The sequence below is a fragment of the Myxocyprinus asiaticus genome, chromosome 30, assembly GCF_019703515.2.
Source record: "Myxocyprinus asiaticus isolate MX2 ecotype Aquarium Trade chromosome 30, UBuf_Myxa_2, whole genome shotgun sequence".
In the NCBI taxonomy this organism is placed as follows: Eukaryota; Metazoa; Chordata; class Actinopteri; order Cypriniformes; family Catostomidae; genus Myxocyprinus; species Myxocyprinus asiaticus.
The window spans coordinates 36,290,906-36,312,216 of record NC_059373.1 but is presented as its reverse complement, the minus strand read 5'-3'; the positions used below and the strand labels follow the sequence as shown (position 1 = coordinate 36,312,216).

At 37.1% G+C, this 21,311-nt stretch overlaps 1 protein-coding gene across 4 annotated transcripts in view; it reads left to right on the top strand.

The window, feature by feature from the left end:
- The window catches only part of LOC127420690 (RNA polymerase II subunit A C-terminal domain phosphatase-like), a 185,447-nt gene that overhangs the window by 40,986 nt on the left and 123,150 nt on the right, over positions 1-21,311 (top strand). For all 4 annotated transcript variants that reach the window (XM_051663163.1, XM_051663161.1, XM_051663160.1 and 1 more), the window contains exons 9-10: positions 7,566-7,707; positions 10,749-10,970. In XM_051663163.1, coding sequence (XP_051519123.1) covers positions 7,566-7,707; positions 10,749-10,970 — 364 coding nt within the window. The remainder of the gene's footprint in view (positions 1-7,565; positions 7,708-10,748; positions 10,971-21,311) is intronic.

Genomic DNA, 21,311 nt, shown 5'->3' with positions numbered 1-21,311 from the left:
TTGATACATTTGTATATAACTCTTAGCAATTATTTTAATTTTGAATTCAGTGAAAAGTCACGTCACGGATTTTCATGATCGATTATCATTTTCACGATCGATAATTGCTGTCACTTCTGAATACTCGGGTACTCGAGAACTCGTGCCCATCCCTAGTTCTGCTGTTTGAGTGGATAAACACTAGTAGCAGAATATATGCATAGGCTCTTAATAAAGAAACCCGACAGAGGTTACTCAGGTCTCAGTTGCACAAAAATGTAGATCCTACAATTGTAAAACTGCACTAAACTGCACTCAAGTAATGGGAACAATAAACTCAATACAGATCTTCAATACTTAAAAATAACTTTCCCCACACTTTATGGATGTAAATTTGCATGTGTAGAGTTACAGATTATGATGTTTCGCTCATAGGTGATATTTTATATTTGTTGAGCATCAATGATTATCAAATTTCACGATACAAAGACCGCAAATTAATTTACATTTGTTAAACATCACTTATGGATTTGATTTAGATATAAATTATTATAATATATAATAAATTATATACATTTTTTGTTGAGAAAGGTCTTTCTCCTTCATTGATAAACAGGAGCTCTGCTGCTCAGACCAATGTTGTTCAGTTTACTTTTGACTCAGATGCAAAGTTAAAATGTGTTTTTATTAGAGATTAACTGATGTTGATTTCTTTTCATCCGATACCACCGATATTTTTTCACGCAAGCAAACACAATCATTACTACAACAATAAAACATAATAGCATTGAACAATGCCTATGAATATTATTTAAAAAAAATACTATATACTGTACATACAGTTGAAGTCAGAAGTTTACAAACACTTAGGTTGAAGTCATTAAAACTAATTTTTTAACCACTCCACAGATTTCATATTAGCAAACTATAGTTTTGGCAAGTCGTTTAGGACATTTACTTTGGGTATGACATGAGTAATTTTTCCAACAATTGTTTACAGACAGATTGTTTCACTTTTAATTGACTATATCACAATTCCAGTGTGTCAGAAGTTTACATACACCAAGTTAAGTGCCTTTAAGCAGCTTGGAAAATTTCAGAAAATGATGTCAAGCCTTTAGGCAGTTAGCTCCTGATAGGCTAATTGGAGTCAATTGGAGGTGTGCCTGTGGATGTATTTTAAGGCCTACCTTCAAACTCAGTACCTCTTTGCTTGACATCATGGGAAAATCAAAAGAAATCAGCCAAGAACTCAGAGTCTGGTTCATCCTTGGGAGCAATTTCCAAATGCCCGAAAGTACCACGTTCATCTGTACAAACAATAGTACGCAAGTATAAATACCATGGGACCACGCAACCATCATACCGCTCAGGAAGGAGATGAATTCTGTCTCCAAGAGATGAACATAGTTTGGTGTGAAAAATGCAAATCAATCCCAGAACAACAGCAAACGACCTTGTGAAGATGCTGGAGGAAACAGGTAGACAAGTATCTATATCCACAGTAAAACAAGTCCTATATTGACATAACCTGAAAGGCTGCTCAGCGAGGAAGAAGCCGATGCTCCAAAACAGCCATAAAAAAGCCAGACTACAGTTTGCAAGTGCACATTTTTGGAGAAATGTCCTCTGGTCTGATGAACTGTTTGGCCATAATGACCATTGTTATGTTTGGAGGAAAAAGGGTAAGGCTTGCAAGCCGAAGAACACCATCCCAACCGTGAAGCATGGGGGTGGCAGCATCATGTTGTGGGGGTGCTTTGCTGCAGAAGGAACTGGTGCACTTCACAAAACAGATGCCATCATGAGGAAGGAAAATTGTGTGGATATATTGAAGCAACATCTCAAGACATCAGCCAGGAAGTTTAAGCTCGGTCACAAATGGGTCTTACAAATAGAAAATGACCCCAAGCATACCTCCAAAGTTGTGGCAAAATGGCTTAAGGACAACAAAGTCAAGGTATTGGAGTGGCCATCACAAAACCCTGACCTCAGTCCGATAGAAAATTTGTGGGCAGAACTGAAAATGCGTGTGTGAGCAAGGAGGCCTACAAACCTGACTCAGTTACACCAGTTCTGTCTGGAGGAATGGGCCAAAATTCCAGCAACTTATTGTGAGAAGCTTGTGGAAGGCTACCAAAACATTTGACCCAAGTTAAACAATTTAAAGGCAATGCTACCAAATACTAACAAAGTGTATGTAAACTTCTGACCCACTGGGAATGTGATGAAAGAAATAAAAGCTGAAATAAATCATTCTCTCTACTATTTTTCTGACATTTCACATTCTTAAAATAAAGTAGTGATCCTAACGGACCTCAGTGAAAAACTGAGTTCTAAGGTGTATTTAAACTTCTGACTTGAACTGTACATACTTTCTGTATACACACAGAGACTTTCAGAACAACTTCAGTCCATTTTAACTCACTATTTGGAGCCCAGTTGAATTTAATTAAAATAATATTATTAAGATAATACTGAAATATTAATATTATTATAAGGATTATTATGAGGTTTCAATTTGTTTTGTATGTTAGTAATATTTTTCTGTCTTATTTTCCTCATCTTCAACATTCACGATGTTTTTACAGTGAGCAACACATTTTGTTCAAAAGGCTGTCCACTAGTTCACTGGAATAACATGCTGAGAAAAATGAAAATTTGTATGCATCGCCGCAATCATGAAGTCCAGTTGTTAAAGGAATAGTTCACCCAAAAATTAAAATTCTCTCATCATTTACTCACCCTTATGCCATCCCAGATGTGTATGACTTTCTTTCTTCTGCAGAACCAAAATGAAGATTTTTAGAGGAATATTTCAGCTCTGTAGGTCCATACAATGCAAGTGAATGGGTGCCAAAATGTCTCCAACAAGCACATAAAAGCAGCATAAAAGTAATTCATATGACTTCAGTAGTTTAATCGATGTCTTCTGAAGGGATCCAATCGGTTTTTAATGAGAACAGACCAACATATAACTCTTTTTTTCCACTTTACATCTTGCCATTGCAATCTCTAGTCAGTTGCAATCTCTAATCCATTTGACCTCTGTGGTTAAATCAGTGTCTTCAGAAGTGATTTGATAGGTGTGGGTGAGAAACAGATCAATATTTAGGTTCTTTCTTACTATAAATTCTCCTCCCTGCTCAGTCAGCCTCCACTTTAACTTTCACATTCTTCTTCTTGTGTTTTTGGTGATTCACATTCTTCATGCGTACTCCCCCTGCTTGGCAGGGAGAAGAATTACTATCAGAAATTGACTTAAATATTGGTCCGTTTCTCACCCACACCTTTCATATTGCGTAAGAAAATATGGATTTAACCACAAGTCGTATGGATTACTTTATACTGCCTTTATGTGATTTTTGGAGGGTCAAAATGTTGGCACCCATTCACTTGCATTGTATGGACCTACAGAGCTGAAATATTCTTCTAGAAATCTTAATTTGTGTTTTGCAGAAGAAAGAAAGTCATACACATCTGGGATGGCATGAGGGTGAGTAAATAATGAGAGAATTTAAATTTTTGGGTGAACTATTCCTTTAAGGCATATGATCATAATAATATAATTAAACTGTAAAGCCAACTACAGTAAATACTTACTGAGAGACCGCCATATGTGTTTTTACCGTGAGCAGCATATTTGCAGCCAATCCAGCAGCAAAATGCTTCCACAGACATCATCACACACACCTTGGGTTCTCTCGCAGAACACAAAAGCCATTTCAGACACATATTTTTTGTGCTAATGTCTGGTAGACTTGGTCAAAACGCTGCATATAGTCACATAGATTGTACACTTTTTCAGATGTTTTTTTGACAGTGACATGGTGTGAAGGTGAGTTATTTATGCAGGCAGTGATGAGTGAGTGAATTGAGTGCAGGGAGGTGCATAGCGCGAGGGAGGCGTGACAATGACAAAGTTTTCACACATACCTGAGTTCGCTGGAAAAACAGCACGGGCACAGCCGATGAATTCAGATATCGACCCTTTGTTTCTTTCGATGGTCTGAAATCCTCAGGGGTAAAATGTTCACTGCACATCCTCCAATATTTGAGAGAATGTAGGGGTGTACTGATATCCAGGTTCAGCGTGATAAGCCAGAGCTTCAGTCGCTCATGATCATGTATAGGCAATTGATAAAAAGTTAATATTTTTCCTGCCGTGCATTTTCTTTGGGGTTTCTGAAGGTTGAAGCATCCAGGATACACATACCAAACGACCATTTTGAACAATACACTTATACAATTACAAATCTACTGCAAAGACAATTAAACTTTTGTACAGCGCTCCGTCTCTTGTAAACAATTAAGCTCTTGTAAACTTCCTGCCTCCTCCGCCATGTGACGTGTGACCTTACCAACAAGCTTACGTCATCGCTCTCATGAGCGCACATCACAGAGATGTATGGAAGCGAACATTTGTAGTTAAAAAGTGTATAAGTATTGTTTTGTTTCTAAAAATAATCAGTCGTTTGGGTTCAGAAGAACTTTATCACCTGGAGTCTGGATTATTTTGATGCACCCTAAATATGTATTTTGGACCGTCAAAAAAATGGAGTACATTCACTTGCATTATTTAAAGGAGGAGGCCTGAAATTAAATCCTAAAATTCTTAAATTCTGTTTTCATGAAGAAATTCAGATACATCTTGCATGGCCTGAGGGTGAGTAAATTTTTGGGTGAACTATTCCTTTAAAAACCTGATGACTGATTAATTAAAAAAGGGAAACAAATGTGTAAATCTCTAGTTTAGAGATCAACAAAATTCACTCACATGAGTCTGTCGTTCCCCTGGATACATCTCAACACTATCTGCCTCCTCAGAAGCCGGCACAGAGAATCACACTTGGACGATCAGGTGAAAACCTAATTATGCTCGAGTGCTGTCTAATTGACCACCATTAAGCTCTATAAACATTTCCACACTCCAGTGTCACCACACTTTCAGTTTAATCGTTACTGTCCCTCTGTTCCTCCATCAGCACACACCTTTGCCAAACACAGTGACCATAAGACCAGTTTAATATCCAACAGCTAATGAGAGGAAGAGAAACCACAAAGCCAAAGGACTTCTTTCACTTTGTATTAGTAATGTCATTTTTATTTGTATAGTGCTTTTCACAACACACATTGTCTCAAAGCAGCTTTACAGAAAATCATGCATTAAAAGAAAATGAAACTGTAATATCTATAACATCTTGGAGTCATCATTCTGTAGTTTGATTACATTTAATTGTAAATTGTGCATAAAAATAAATAATTAAATAAGTAAATAATAAATTGTATTTAGAAACCCAGTGAGCAAGCCGAAGGTGACTGTGGCAAGGAACACAAAACTCTACAAGATGTTGGTTAATGGAGAAAAATAACCTTGGGAGAAACCAGGCTCACTGTGGGGGCCAGTTCCCCTCTGGCCAACATCATTAATATAATGCCAATATTAGTTATTGGTGTGCAGTGCAAGTCATGGTTTAAAATGATTAAACTAAGTGTTAAGGGTCAGTGTTTAAACAGAGATTTTGTATGACCTGTAAGATTAATGACTAATGTCTTTTAGAATTTCACATAGATGCAATTGTCTATCATAATAGACTGAAGTGATGTCTGGCTGGCATCGGCTGCATTTAGTCATCATCACTCAGCGACACGTAGCAGTGGAGTCCGACACCAAGCAGGAACGGAGCTGCATCTGGCCGCCTCTGGTTACCTCGGGATATGAATCCCAAGGTTGAGACAGGGAAACAAATAGAATAATATTAGCGTAGATGCCATTCAATTTATTGCAGAGTTATAGATTATGATAAATGTTTCTGCTTTTGGCAGACCTAACTAGAGCAGCCTAATTGTGAGTTGATGGATAAATTAGGTGTATGCCTGGCTGAATAGATGAGTCTTTGGTCTAGACTTAAACTAAGTGAGTGTGTGTCTGCGTCCCAACATTGTTAGGGATACTATTCCATAGTTTATTAGCCAAACAGGAAAAGGATCTACGTCCTTTTGTGGATTTTGATATTCTAGGAACTATTAATAGACCAGAATTTTGTGATCGTAATCAACGTGATGGAATATAGCGTGGTAGAAGGTCACTTAAGTACTGTGGAGCTAGACCATTCAAAGCTTTGTACGTAGTTAACAGAATTGTAAAATTAATTCGAAATTTAACAGGTAGCCAATGTAACGATGATAAAATGGGGCTAATATGATCATATTTCTTAGTTCTAGTCAGCACTCTGGCGGCTGCATTTTAAACTAATTGAAGTTTATTTATTGAGCTTGCAGGAGATCCTCCCAGTAATGCATTACAGTAATCTACTTTTGAGGTCATGAACGCATGAATTCTTTTTCGGCATCAGCAACAGAGAGCATGTCGTAACTTAACAATATTTATGAGGTGGAAGAATGCTGTTCTACAAGCATTGGAAATGTGATTTTCAAAGGACAGATTGGTATCAAATATAAAACCGTCTGTTGAAGACGATGTAACAGTCAAATCAAGAGTCAAATAATATTTTGGCAGCTTATTTTTTGAGGTTTTTGGTCCAATAATTAGTACCTCTGTTTTGTTGGAATTGAGTAGATGAAATTTCTGGCCATCCAATCTTTGATTTCGTTGATACACTCTGCTAATTTGGAGAATTTTGAAATTTTGTCGGGTTTCGAAGAAATAAAAAATTGGTATCGTTGGCATAACAGTGGAAACTTATTCCATGATTCCTGATAATATCTCTCAGGGGAAGCATGTATAAAGAGAAAAGTAGAGGCCCTAAAACTGATCCTTGTGGCACACCATACTTTTGTTAGATTTGACAATTCCTCTTTTACACAGACAAAGTGGTAGCGGTCTGCTAAATAGGACCTAAACCATGCTAATGCAAGTCCACAAATGCCAACATATGTGGAAGAGCTGTCAAAGAATATACATTATATGTATTATATATATTCTTTGACAGCTCTTCACAGATCTCAGCTTCTGCTGCCAGTTCATTTGTCTGGTGGCTGGCTTGTGTAATGGCATGATTGGCCTCCCTGCTTTTCTGATGCCATGCTTGTGTAGACCCAACTTCACACATGATCAGTTGAAAGAGGACACGGTGAAAGTCAGTAGGTGGCTGTGAGCAGGTTAAATTCAGGTCTTATTTGGACTGATAGAACTTTTCCATTAACAAAGCACATACTTCTAATTAATTTATAGGTTAAATAGTGAGGAAGCAGGTTGTCCAAATAAGTGCAAATTTGTAGTTTTGCACATCCCTAGTGCAAAATGTGTTTTGTTTTTTTTTCACCATTGCAGTTGTGTTAACTAAAAAAAGTTGTAAACTTTAGACAATGATGAAATTCAGACAGCAGTTTCTTATTTTTTTTTTTTAATTATTATTAATTCACGGCCTTTACACCTTGGATTTACACTGAATGAATTATACCTCGGTTACCACATATGGGGCCCCATGACTTTCACAATATGAAAAACATGGACAGAATCACTGAATCCAGTCATAAAAATAACATTAGCTATAAAACGTGTAATGTTACGGAATATGATATATTTGCGAAATATTTAATGTGTGTGTGCTTATGTCTCTTAGGCACTGAGAAAGTGCGTCAAGCTCAAGGCTGTAAACATCTTCATGTGGTGAATCCTGATTGGCTGTGGGGCTGCCTGGAACGCTGGGAGCGAGTTGAGGAACAACTCTTTCCTCTCAAAGAAGACTATAGCAAATCACTCAGGTATTCACCTTTCTCATCTCTCTCTCTCTCTGATGCTCTTCCATCTTTCATCCTTTTTTATGCTCATGCAATAAAATTCGGCTTACTCAGTGTTTTTTTCTTTCTTTTTAATTCCTTGACTCGTCAGAAATGTTTTGTGTTTTTTGCACTTTAAGAAACTCCAGCACTCCTGAATATAATATAAAACATTAAACTCTTAAACCGCTGCACTATTATAACAAACTTTCAGCTTGAGCTGATTATTGCAGTATCAAACTCAAATAATGTGTTGTATTTTCAGAGAGAGAGAGCTCACCCGAAAATTTAAATTCTGCCATTATTTACTTACTCTCATGTTGTTCCAAACTGGTATGACTTACTTATGCAGAAGAAAAAAGGAGATATTTTGAAGGCTTGAGTTGAGTTTTCAATGCTTTTTTCAAACTTAAAAAAGGATGCAAAACCCCCATTAATGTAGTCCATTTTACTTGAGCACTATATTCCAAGTCTTCCAAAGCCATACCATAACTGTGTGAGAAACAGATAGAAATGTATTCAAATATTTGCTTAAATTAAGTTCTAGTCCCATGGAAATGAAAGACCAGCACTGTCTTTAGAATTTCTCACAGGTTTGGAAGGACCGGGCTTGTCAATAGGGGTTACATAACATAAAGCTCTAATACTGCTATCTTGCAAATAATAAATGTGATACAATTTTGGGGCAAATTGTCTTTAAATGAAATATGTATAAAAAATATTTAGCTTTGGACAGATTTTTTAAAGCCATGATGGTAAAAACAGCTATTTTTTTATTTATTTTTTGTGTTGGGACCAGTGAAAATCTTTGCAGGGCAAGTAAAAATCCGAACCACTGGCCCGACTGTAGAACAAACAGGGTTTGTACGGTCATGGAAATCTTAGAAAAGTCATGGAATTTACAAATTGTGTTTTCCAGGCCTGGAAATGTCATGGAAAAACAAGTTAACACTGAATGTTTTGGAAAAGTCATGGAATGTTCAAACAAAATATTTTCAGCAATACCAGTGTGCTAAGAATTCTTTACGTTTGGTGCGATCACGGAGCAACGCAAATAAGTGCTAATCAGGCCCATGCGGAGCAAGAGCATGCAAAATGTGTTGCTGCGTAAACTGAGTAGTTTGTGAATAGGCGTAGCGCCATGCATTGGTGCATTTTGCACTTCATTAATGCATGAGAAGTTCTCTCACGATTGCTCAAGTTCATATGGTTAGTGTATAAGTAAAGGAATGAGTAAATTTCATATTTACATTATTATTTGATTGTATTAAGGCTTTGAATGTGGTGATGGTGATGTTTGCTTGCGAGTCTGAGCAGTGTTAATTGTCCACTTCTTGATGAGCAATCATTAATGGAAAGAATGGGGGGAAATGGGCACTTCTGCAGAAATAAGAACATACCCTTTAACATTTCCGTCATTACTTTAGTTAACGAGATTAACGCAGAATATGATGGTTTGACTGCACTTAACAGGGGGTGCTGCCACGCCAACACCCCTACTTCCCGTGGCTATGACACAGAATGCGCATTTAAAGATTTTCTCTCTGTGCCAGTGGTCTGAAAACAGTTTTCAAGAATTTTGTCTTATAAGTGAGCACTGCAAATGATCTCTGACCATCTCAGAAGGTGCTCGGAGTTTAATTAATGTTAAATCCAGCGGTTAACATTTTACTGTATATGCATAGCCTATATACCGGTATTTTCCACTATTTGTTTGAAAAGGAAAAAAGTGGCATGTTAAAAATCAAAGTGGACATTAAAAAGCTGACAGTGGGACATCCAAAAGATGTGATAAGAGGACAAGACAAGGCAAAAACAGTGTGTTCAAAGCAAAAATAAATGGAAAAATAAATAAAACTAACAATTATTACAAAGCAGATGCTGTGTCATTGCTTTAAAGGTACTGTATAAGGTGTATGTTTTGACTGTTATATACACAAAGCTGAATTTTATTCTTCACAAATGGGTAGAAACTAGGGCTGTCAGTCGATTAAAAATGTAATCGAATTAACCGCAGTTTATCGCATATCCAAATATTTGCTGAGAAAGCCCCTCAAATAACAATAATTCAATAATAATAATAATAATAATAATATATAATGATCAAATAATTGTAAATAGTTATACTTAAAAATTATGAAAATTATATATATTATAAAAATAATAATTCAGATAATTAAAATGCATTACATTATTGTGGCAGACAAGTAAAGCATTGATTAAGACAAAAAGTGGCATTAAAAGGCAATATATTTATTTCTATATTATTGAACATAATCCTATCATTGGCCTATTGTCCAAAGCAGTCCATTTTGCAGTTGAATTAGTCAATCTGTCAGAGATATGTTTATTATAAGGGCTTTTCTAAGGACGCGTCAATGTAAACATGCGTCAGACGAATGGTTTTAGAGCACTTTGGTTGTGTCTCACCAAAAGCACAGTGTTTTTAGGTCACTGTATCAACTTAAACGTGGATTGAAACTTAGAAAAAACATGTCTCGAGACCCTGCATTCGGAACTGCGCTCCGTCCAACTGTGTTTGAACGCAAGAACGTGATCTCGTTTTGGGATTTTGCAAGTGTCAAGCATGCCTGAGTGTAGTTTGTTCTACAGTTGCGCTTTGCCAATACAGCTTGAGTTTCATTTACTGCCCCCTGATGAAAACAGGTGGTACTTCAAGTTGAATTGCTCTGATGGTAGAAACATTCAATATTATGGTCAGGGGACATGATTAATTACATTAATTTGTTTAACGCATCATTTTATATGTAATTAATTGCACCGAATTAACACAATAAATTGACAGACCTAGCAGAAACATATGAAAACGCTTCAAAAGAGTTTTGGAAAAAGTCATGGAAAAGTCATGGAAATTTGCTAGTCAAAATGTGTACGAACCCTGAAAAAATCCTTAGCATTGGCTCTGATTGACAGGAGGGTCAGTAAATGACGACAGAATTGCCATTTTTGGGTGAACTATACCTTTAGGTTGTTTAGAGGATAAACTTGTTCTTACTGTCATCAAGGAGCAGCAGTCCCGCCACATTTCCAGATGTCCAGGGGTCCGTCGCCAGTCCTCTGTTCCCACCCCCTCCCGTTCAGCACAAGCCCTCGCCAGTGCCAGAGATGCGGACATATGACCCTGTCACCGGCAAACTCATCCGCAGAGGTCCACAGGCTTCCCGTCCGCCCTCTTATCTTCACTCGCATGGATCATCCTCGTCTCTACCTGCACAGGGAGATCTCAGGTACTTAATAATCTGCTGCCTCTTAATGGTATACATCCATGGTGCTCAACCGGTGGCCCACGGGTTGGATCTTTTTGTGGCCGGCAAGATGTTGTCATCTTATAAAATTATTACATATGCATACATTTTGAGGTGCCTATTTTCTAGAGCACTTACGGTAATTCTCAGTATTGTGCCATTATAGAGGAGAAAGAAATGGCAACGGATGTAAAGAAGGAATAAAACAACAAAGACAGGAATATAAAACTGTCTTTAGGCTACTTTATAACACGAGTGCAGCATCAGTTGCATTGATACTGTAGAAACAATTTGAGCACACTTTCAGTCTCTCTCAAACATGTGCGCTCTGAGCAAGTGTTGCGTTAACCTAAAATTCTCAGTCATTTACAGATTTTTTTTTAAACATTGATGGATATTTTCAAATGCTGTCCATCATTTTGACAGAAAGGAAAAAAAAAACATTAACCTAGAGCAGGGATGGGCAACTTTGAAGGCGGCGAGGGCCAACATTTTTTTCTCCTATTTCCAAGGGGCCGGATTACAAATCCGCACTTTAACAATGTTCACCCCCTTACTCAATATCCTCATTATTGTGGGTTATCTATACACGACTAATGAAATGTGCTTTTAAAGATTTTGTTACCTTTATTAAAAAATTGTCAGAATTGTCAGTTATTTTAGAGGAGTGCCTGTATTAGAGTGTCAGAGATGTGTGTGCTTCTCATCTGTGACACTTTATTGTCATATCAGGCACACTGAAAAGGTTCTGTGAACTTGTGCATGTTTGTATGTGCATTTTCAAATATTCTGATCGGACGTTTATTTCCTTCAAATTTGAAAAATCTTGTTTTAGCACAGCGGTTGATTGACAGGTAGAATATTTACCCAATAACTCCTTTGTTTCACCAGCCTTGCATTTGTGGAGTCAAAAGATCAATCATATAAGCCTATCCACTGTCATGCATATGCCATTATAATGGATGCTACACCCCTGAATGTATGACTTATAAAATTAAAAGAAAAGTGATGGATAAAAATAGACCATGACGGAAACTCAGTCCGTCAGAGTGACGGATAAAGATTTTTCTAGTGCAACCTCTAGCTCTGAGTCTCTTGTCAGCCACAGCGCGAGTCAACGGGTGACAAACCCGTTTGAAGAGCTTAACAGAGATGTATGCTCTTCGTGAACAGTGATAACAGAACGTTTATCCTGAATACCGGCATTGAGACATGCTCTCCTTAATGCTAGTGATTTGCGTTACTAACCTAAACAAAACCCTGAGGGTAATCATAGATATTAATGATTTGTCATTGAAGCACTTTTGGATCTAGTTTTGGATATATGTCATGTTTTTGAGGGTATCTCTGGTGTAGCCTGTGTGTGTGTGTGTGTGTGTGTGTGTCTGTGTGTGTACTAGGTAACCAGTGTGTCATAATGATAAAACAGAGCTGACCATAACTGCGTTCTACATATGGCAATAAATGTAACATCATTTTTTTTTTTTTTTTAAAGATAAAGCCAAAAAAAAAAAAAAAAAGGATTGTGGCCCTTGAGGCTGAAGGAATCCTGCTTTGCAGCCCCATGGACTTTCCCTGAAGTCTATTTATAATTTTAGTTTAGCTCATTTTGTTGCACCAAAACAGTCAAAATGTATATTTTCATGACCATTTTCCAGCCGCTCTGACCCAAAAGGGGCGATTTGAAAATGCAAATGCAAATTTCATTAATTCATTTATTCTTTTATAAAATTACACTTATTACAACAACACTCATGCATCTTTAATTATACATTGTCATATGAACAACCAGTCAGTAACATCACGGCTTGATTTAAGTCATCACACAGGTCATCATTAAATAAACAGTAACAGTTCCAGAGACAGTTTAGACTGTGTTTTGTAGCCTAAAGTCTTGTGAGATTTCCACATTTCTTATTTAATTTTGTGTTGGACATTCATAACTTACACATCAGTAACACAACAGATTGCTTGTTTGCCGGACTATAAATGGAAGCGCTGTATGTTTTGTGCTGTAGATTCAAAAGAACCGGCTCCTTTAAATAATTATTTTGGGAATCTAACTTTACCAGAAGCGCATATGTTTCGCTCTGTAGATTCAAAAGAGCCAGCTCGAGATCAGGAATCAAATACACTGGTAGAGCTGTGCGTTTTAAGCTGTAGAGTCAGTCGAGGGCAGCGCTGCTGCAGAAATGTGCTGCTGGAAACACTGTCAGAGTATTTCAGGATGGTGTTCCAGCCACGTTGGCAGAAAAATTACCATTAATGGAACCGAAAGTCACGAAGATCTTATGATTCCGGTATTTTTTAAAGAATGGAGCTGGTTCTGAAAACATTTCTGTGAAATTTTCTGTGAAATTATTTTGATGAAGTCAGCAATATGAACATTTTATAGAAGTAATTAGTAATTTGTCAGCCGTCTACACTGCTAAAAAATCACTTGCATATGCAACCAAATGTCGCACTATGGGACTAAAATATGAATTTTATTAGCCACTGGCAAGTAAATATTCAGATTTTATTCACCATGGCTTGAGTTGTGTAGTGGCGAAGAAGAACTTGAGCGCCACGATCCATTTTACTGAACAAGAAGGTAGCGATTATGAAGCTGGAGTCTGTCTTGTCTTTTACAGCGTGTTGTGTTTCGTGAGTGTGCACCCTGAAGAAAATTTACCTCATTTGGTTGCAGTGGGTGTGGATCTGTTGTGATCGCGCCGTCACCATCGCTTTAGTTAAACTGTGAAATGGCATTGACATTGCATTTAACGACGTCAACTCTGACTTTGGTTAAACTTTTCCCCGGATTCTCCTTTTTAAAGTATGGACCAGTAACGCACCTGCTGGGCGCCTGTTAGAAGGTATAAGTGTTGCAAAACTCGAGAGCTTGTTGATTTGAATTTGACAACATGTACAATAAATATTTGTACAAGCAAGTCATACACATTATACAAGTAAAAGTTTCCTTTTGTTTCATTCCATGTATTTTGTATCCAAAGACGAGTCCCAGGCACCCAGTTTCATTTCATTTCTGTTTTAAAAACATTTCTGTTATTTACAGTTAGTTGGTGATCAAAAAGATAAAAATAAACATTATTTCTAATCTTACATTGCACAGATGAGGGAAAAACCACTGTGCAACTTGTTATATATATCAATGTAAACTCAATATAAATCGCACAAGTGCATATAAACAAACATGTTACAAAATGTAGTAATGTAGTAAGTGTTATAAATGTCTAAATATATAAATATTTAAAAGGCACAGTTATACATTGTGAAATATTTTGACTTCAGAAACCACTGTAAATATTAAATAATTATTAACAGCTTGTGCTGCATCTATGCAAGGGTTTGGTAAAATGTTTTTTTTTTATATTTAAATGAATATTTAATAATATAATTATACATTTATTTTCATTAGGTTCCAGCTTTGTAAATATTTTGTTAATTTTTGTTTTAATGAAATTTCAAATAGTGACAACAGCTTGTATCATTATTAAAAATGCAATTTCATGACATCATATAAATCGATAGAATGTGAAATTTGTACAAAAGCTAAAATTATTAAAGTGATCAAAAGCAAAATATGAAAATAAAATGTACAATCTCGCATGCTAAATTGCATGAAATCATATATATGAAAACTAATATATATATGTACAGTTCCCATGGAAACGCTGATCACTTGTGCCGGCTCCACCTGTGAGACACGAGGGAGAGAGAAAAACAAACAACAGTATGAGCTGGCACAAATGCCAGAACCGTGACAATATAATACAATATAAAAGTGGTTGAACTGGAAGGGAAGGGAACTGGAAGACCTTTGCTGATGCCGTTTAAAAGTCTATAGCCTATATGCTGCGCTTGCCTTTTCTTTATCAGCTCATATTGGATTTCTCATGGAGCCTATTTCACATTAATCTTATAGCTCTAAGTAAAATCAGAGAGAAATAAAGCATTGCACTTTGTCACACGTGAGATTGTGAAACCGAAATGATTAGCAAATTTCATCAGCACCTTTGGCCATTACTCTTACAAGGAAATAATATAAACAAGACTGTTAATGCAGACCGAAAGAGATGAAGGGAAAACTACAGCTCCAGTGTCAGCATCTGTGGAGGATAGAAATATATTAGAAAAGATGTGAGTTAAGGGAAACGTGATTTGAATGCTGCAAAAAATATTTGTCTGAAAAATAACAGGTAAAAAGATTCTAATCATGCCCCCGACTTGTGTGTAAATTCCATAATAAAGAATGTTCCTACCACTGGATTCATTAAAGCTTAATGTACCACCTTAAAAGGATAGTTCACCAAAAATCAAAATTCTCTCATCATTTACTCACCCTCATGGCATCCCAGATGTGTATGACTTTCATTCTTCTACGGAACACAAATTAAGATTTTTAGAAGACTGTCTCAGCTCTGTAGGTCCATACAATGCAAGTGAATGGTGACCAGAAATTTGAAGCTCCAAAATGTAGTTAAAGGCAGCATTAAAGTAATCCATAAGACTCCTGTGGTTTAATCCAAGTTTTCTGAAGTGGTCTAATTTGTTTTGGATGAAAACAGACCAAAATATAACACTTTTTTTTCACTTTACATCTTGCCATATGCACTCTCTAAACACAATCATGATTTCAAGTTTGATTACACTTCCTAGTGCTTGACGCATGCACAGAGTACTAGATGGCACTATAGGAAGTGTAATCGAGCTTATAATCATGATCGCCAAGGAGACTCCTGTCAAGATTTATAGTGAAAAAGGAGTTGTATTTTGGTCTGTTCTCACCCAAAACCAATTGGATCACTTCAGAAGACATGGATTAAACTACTGGAGTCTTATGGAAAACTTTTATGCTGCCTTTATGTGCCTTTTTGGTGCTTCAAAGTTCTGGCCACCATTCACTTGCATTGTATGGACCTACAGAGCTGAGATATTCTTCTAAAAATCTTCATTTGTGTTCTGCAGAAGAAAGAAAGTCATACACATACACATGATACACTCTCTATAAACACTGCTTGCTTTTAAATGCTGCACTAATATTTCTTAATGAGTGTGCAGTCCTGTTTTTAGCCTGTACTCCGTAAACAGCAAAACTTTATGTGCTTGAGTGAATAGCCGGGCTATGTGAACATATCACACATTGGATCACAGTAAGTGCTCTTGCGCTGCTGATGAGAGGATTTAGTTGGTCTCCTGGCAACAGGGCTTGTTGAAAAAAAAAAAAAGAGAGGCCACAAGCATTAATACAAAATCACCCATGTTCCTCTTTTTTTGCTAGGTAGCACTCGAGAAAAGAACTACATGTGCCTGTAATTCCGAGAACATGTTTTTAGAAGCACATGATGTCCTTCTGAGAACTGTTAATTTAAGACTTTATTTTACATTTACAACAGTACAAGTTCCCAATAGTCATGAAAAACTGGAAATACTAGGTAATTATAAAATTGTGTTTTCTAGGCCTGGATGAGACATTCAAAATGAAAATAAATAAATAAATAAATAATTGATCAGCTTAAAATATAGCAAAAGCTCAGCTCCAAAATAGCTAATTTGCTAGAAATTTATTTTTGTCACTGCAGCCTTAAAGGTTTCAAAGTCTTGGACATTTTTAGGTTGAATACAATTTTTCCTTGTGATAGTCAGCTTCAACATTCAGCTTCAAAATGCTCTTTGTGAGATTAACAAAACTGTATAAAATAGAAATCCTTTTCTTGTAATCACAAATCATTGGAAATGTCATAGAGATATTTTTCTTTAATTAAATATAAATTGTTATATGGTAGTTATGAAATTCATTGGTGGCTGTCTGTTTGGCTGTATGAATTGTAGCTGAACTAAATTTGCCTCACATGGCACACCATCATTCCCCCACTGTAAGCCTGGACAAGTACAACTAATGTAAAATATTATGGAAACTCATTGCTCTAAAAAAGTTTTTTTTGGCTGGTTGAACAAACAAACAAACAATTTTCAATTGAAAGAACTTAAAGATCTTAAATAGCATTGAATTAAAAGGTTTAGTTCATTGAAAAAACACTGCATTAACTAATGTTTATCAGTTTTTGTAACTCAAAAAATTTAATTGCATTCACTAACTTTTTTAGTAAACTGTATTCATATTATTTTAATTGAACTATGAGCAGAAAACCTTAATTTTAATTTGCTGATTTAATTTGATGTTTTGCATAATGCACTACAATAGCACCATAAACATAGAAGACAAAGAAAACATCTCACAAGGATTTATTTAAATTGATCATTTTAAAAGTCAGTGTTTACTTTTATGTATTCTTACAGTGCTTTGTGGATTAACATGTGACATAACCTTTCCATTTGTATACAAATATATTGAAATTTAACGTATATACTGTAAGTGACTCTAGGGATACTTTACCAAAAAAAAAAAAAGTGTCATCATTTACTTGCGTTGTTCCAAACCCACATTACTTTCACTCCTCTGTGGAACACAAAAAGAACACAAGCAGAATAACAGATTCATTCAGTATTCACTTTCTTTGTATGGAAGAAATGATGAAAGTGAATGGTGACTAAGAACATTCTTTTTTTATTTCTTCCGATTAACACTTTTTTTTTATTCACACAATTGAAACAGAAAAGCAAAACATATATTCACAGAATCAACTTTTAACCCCCATTATTCCCTTTCCCTTTCCCCCTCCCAATCCCCAACCCCACCCTGACCCTCAACAAACATCCCTGTGGTCACAGCTTGAGTATACAAAAAAATAATAAAAATAATCACACACATTTAAAACTACACATATATCTCCACTGCCCCTCCCTGAGAGCCTTCTAAAAAGGCTAAATAGCTGCCCCATTTTTCATTAAATGAATCCAAGTTGCCAAGCCTTCTATATGACATTTCTTTGAATGCCGCTACCCTGCCCATCTCTGTGTACCACTCTTGAAATGAGGGCGCTCCAGCCGAATTCCATCCCCTTAGAATGACCTGTCTGCTGATCATAACACTGGCTATGACCCAATTTATTATGTATTTATCCCCTATATTAATGACCACCCCATCTCCTAAAATACAGAGTCTGGGGCAAAATGTAATTTGAGTGTCCAATACGTCACACATAAAACTCTGAACCCTCAACCAAAATTCTTGGATCTTAAATTCCATAAGATGCACCCTTGCATCTCTAGATGTAGACTTGACGTTTTTTAGAATCCTAGCCCACTCTCCCTCCTCCAATACCAAGTTTAAATCTTTCTCCCATAATCTCTTGAGAGAAGTTGAAGCTCTGTCCCCCAGACTCTGAATTAACAGGGAGAATACACTGATACCTCATGACCTTTTCCAAAAGCAGAGGCTTCATGCCATCCACCGCGGCATCCGCGTTCAACTCACCACGTGCCCCACAGAGAACGAACCACGTTATAGCGACCACGAGGAGGCTACTCCGTGTGACTCTACCCTCCCTAGCAACCGGGCCAATTTGGTTGCTTAGGAGTCCTGGCTGGAGTCACTCAGCACACCCTGGGTTTCGAACTAGCGAACTGGCGAACTCCAGGGGTGGTAGCTAGCATCTTTTACCACTGAGCTACCCAGGCCCCCAACACTACAGTTTAATAATTAATACTAATGAGCATAATAGAATGGATCGTTTTGTAATATCTACACCCCAAGCTCGAGATTCCACCTCTTCAGAAACAACTGGTGAAAATCCAGATGTGGAGGCTAACACACCTGCTACAGCTGCTACAGTAGCAGCTACGGCCAAATGCAAACGAGAGAAGTCTCGAAAATATTTAGGAACATATCTAAAGTTTGGATTGACTTATAAGGACACGGAGGGCATTGCATTGCCAGTGTGTGTCATTTGTTCAGCTGAGCTGTCAAAAGAAAGCATGAAGCTATCAAAGCTGCAGTGTCATTTGGAGACAAACCATGGCCACTTGAGAGACAAACCACTGGAATACTTTCAGGCTAGCCTCAAATCTTTCCAAGGCCAACAGAAAATTATGAGAAAATCAGCTAACGTTGGTAAGCTAGCTTTTTCAAGTTGCTCTTAGGATTGCTCAGTGTAAAAAAACATATACAATCGCAGAAGATTTGATATTGCCTGCAGCCAGTGATATGTACAAAACAATGTTTGGAAATGATGAATGTGTAAATAAACTGAAAACCATTCCCTTGTCGGACACAACCAATGCTTGACGGATTGATTAAATGTAATCTGATGTGAGAGCGCTACTGATAGAGAAACTGAAGTTGGCAGAGGCCTTTTGATGAGTCTACAGATGAGCTGGATGAGTCTACAGATGTCTCAAAGGATGCACAGCTTTTGGCATTTGTGCTTTTTGCATACCAAAACAAAATGCAGGAGGAAAAACAGCTTCCTGAATGCACACCAAGTTCTGAAATTTTCTGAGTTTTTTTCAGAGAAAATTACATACCCTGGGCAAAATGCGTTGCATTGTGTACTGATGGTGCGAGATCCATGGCCGGTTAGAAAAGTGAACTGATAGTGCTTGTCAAAAAGTAGCCCTGCATGCGCTATGGACTCACTGCATGTTACACAGAGAGTCTCTCGTTGCCAAAGAAATGAGTGCAGAATTTGCCGACGTTATGGATTCTGTTGAGAAGGCTGTTAATTTTATTAAGAGGAGTGATTTGCAAACATGTCTTTTTGCTGCAGGAAAAGAACACACCACGCTACTTTATCATTCAGAGGTCCATTTGCTTTCTCGTGGATCAGTATTTTTGCGCGTGTTTGAGTTACGTGCATTTATTCACAAGTTTTTACTTTTCAACTTTGCGCAGAGCTGGCTACAAAATTCAGTGACATTATTTGGCTCACTTAACTGGCATATCTAGCAGATGTTTTCTCTGAGCTGAACAAACTCAACAGTTCTATGCAGGGCCATAATACACATGCCATTCAGCTCTATGACAAGATGGATGGTTTTCTGAAGAAAATTCAAAGATGGAGAGAGCGAGACGAGGAGGGTATTTTTTCCATGTTTCCATGAGTTGATGACTTGGTGCTTTCGCCTCAAGTGACAAATGTAATTCTTGCGCACTTGGAGGCACTTGAGGGGCAATTTGGAAAGAAACAAAAAACATCCAGTGAGGGGCAGTTCAGTGGATGGAAACGCCTTGTTGATGAGAGAGGTCAACAGAGAATGGCAAGTCTACGGTAACTCAGACAACCACTCTGTACAATTTTGTTGAGAAGAATATCATCTCAGAATGCTATTCTGAGATGCAGGTTGGCACTGTTTTGGTGGCACGAGGGGGACCTGCACAATATTAGGGAGGTGGTTTTAATGTTGTGGGTGATCAGTGTAAGTATATTTATAATCTAAATTTCTCTCCCTTCGTCCGCCATCTTGGATTTATTTTTCCGCCAAGCTCATCACGATGCACTCTGGTATGGCCTACCCGGGGAAGGATACACAAGATGCTACCTTAGAATTTGGCCAAGCAAGATATCTTAAGAGGCAGCATAATTAAGATACTAACCTTTTGGAACAGCCTTTGCGTCGGGAGCACCTATGATGTTTCCAGAGGCCCTCTCTGGGCTTCTGGAGGATGCTCACTAGGTTTTAGAACAGACCCATTAGAGTCATTTTCATCAGGGTGTGTTACAGATATTTAACAAATCAATAGGCTAAATACAAATAATTGCCTTTTATTGTAAAACTATCATCCTCAAAAAGGTGGAGACCTATCACTTATTCATAAACAGTGTTGGGTGACTTTTGATTCCAAAGTAATTAGTTACTGTAGTTTAACACAAAATATTTTTAATTCTTGTAATCAGATTACAATTACTGACTTTCAATCTAAAGGTGCAGTATGTAAGATTCAGAAACCCTTATTAATGACACCTGTGGCCGTTAAGTGAACTGCAGCCTGTTGCTCGTGATCGCGCGCACACTCCATATGAAAGCGAGACTGAACGTGATCCACCGACATCATGCTGACTGATGAGGCAGCATAATTAAAATTACACAGTTCTGATTGTTTTACTACAAACTTTGAGACTGTATATTATATTTGACTCTCCAGTGCTGGAACAGGGCGAAAACAAAGTGTGGATATAGGTCTGACTATGTGAGACTGTAGATTGAAATAATCACTTTTCTTTGCATGATACATTGAATGCATTTATACGATAGCCTATGTCGGTGTTTGATGACAGTAGTTGTTTATAAAATAGACTTTACATTATAAATATGTTGACACAATTCAGTATTGATGTGATTCCAACACAACTGTCATTTTGATATATCGATGCGCTGTTTTATAATAATAGATTGAACCAAGTTACGTTACACTAATGA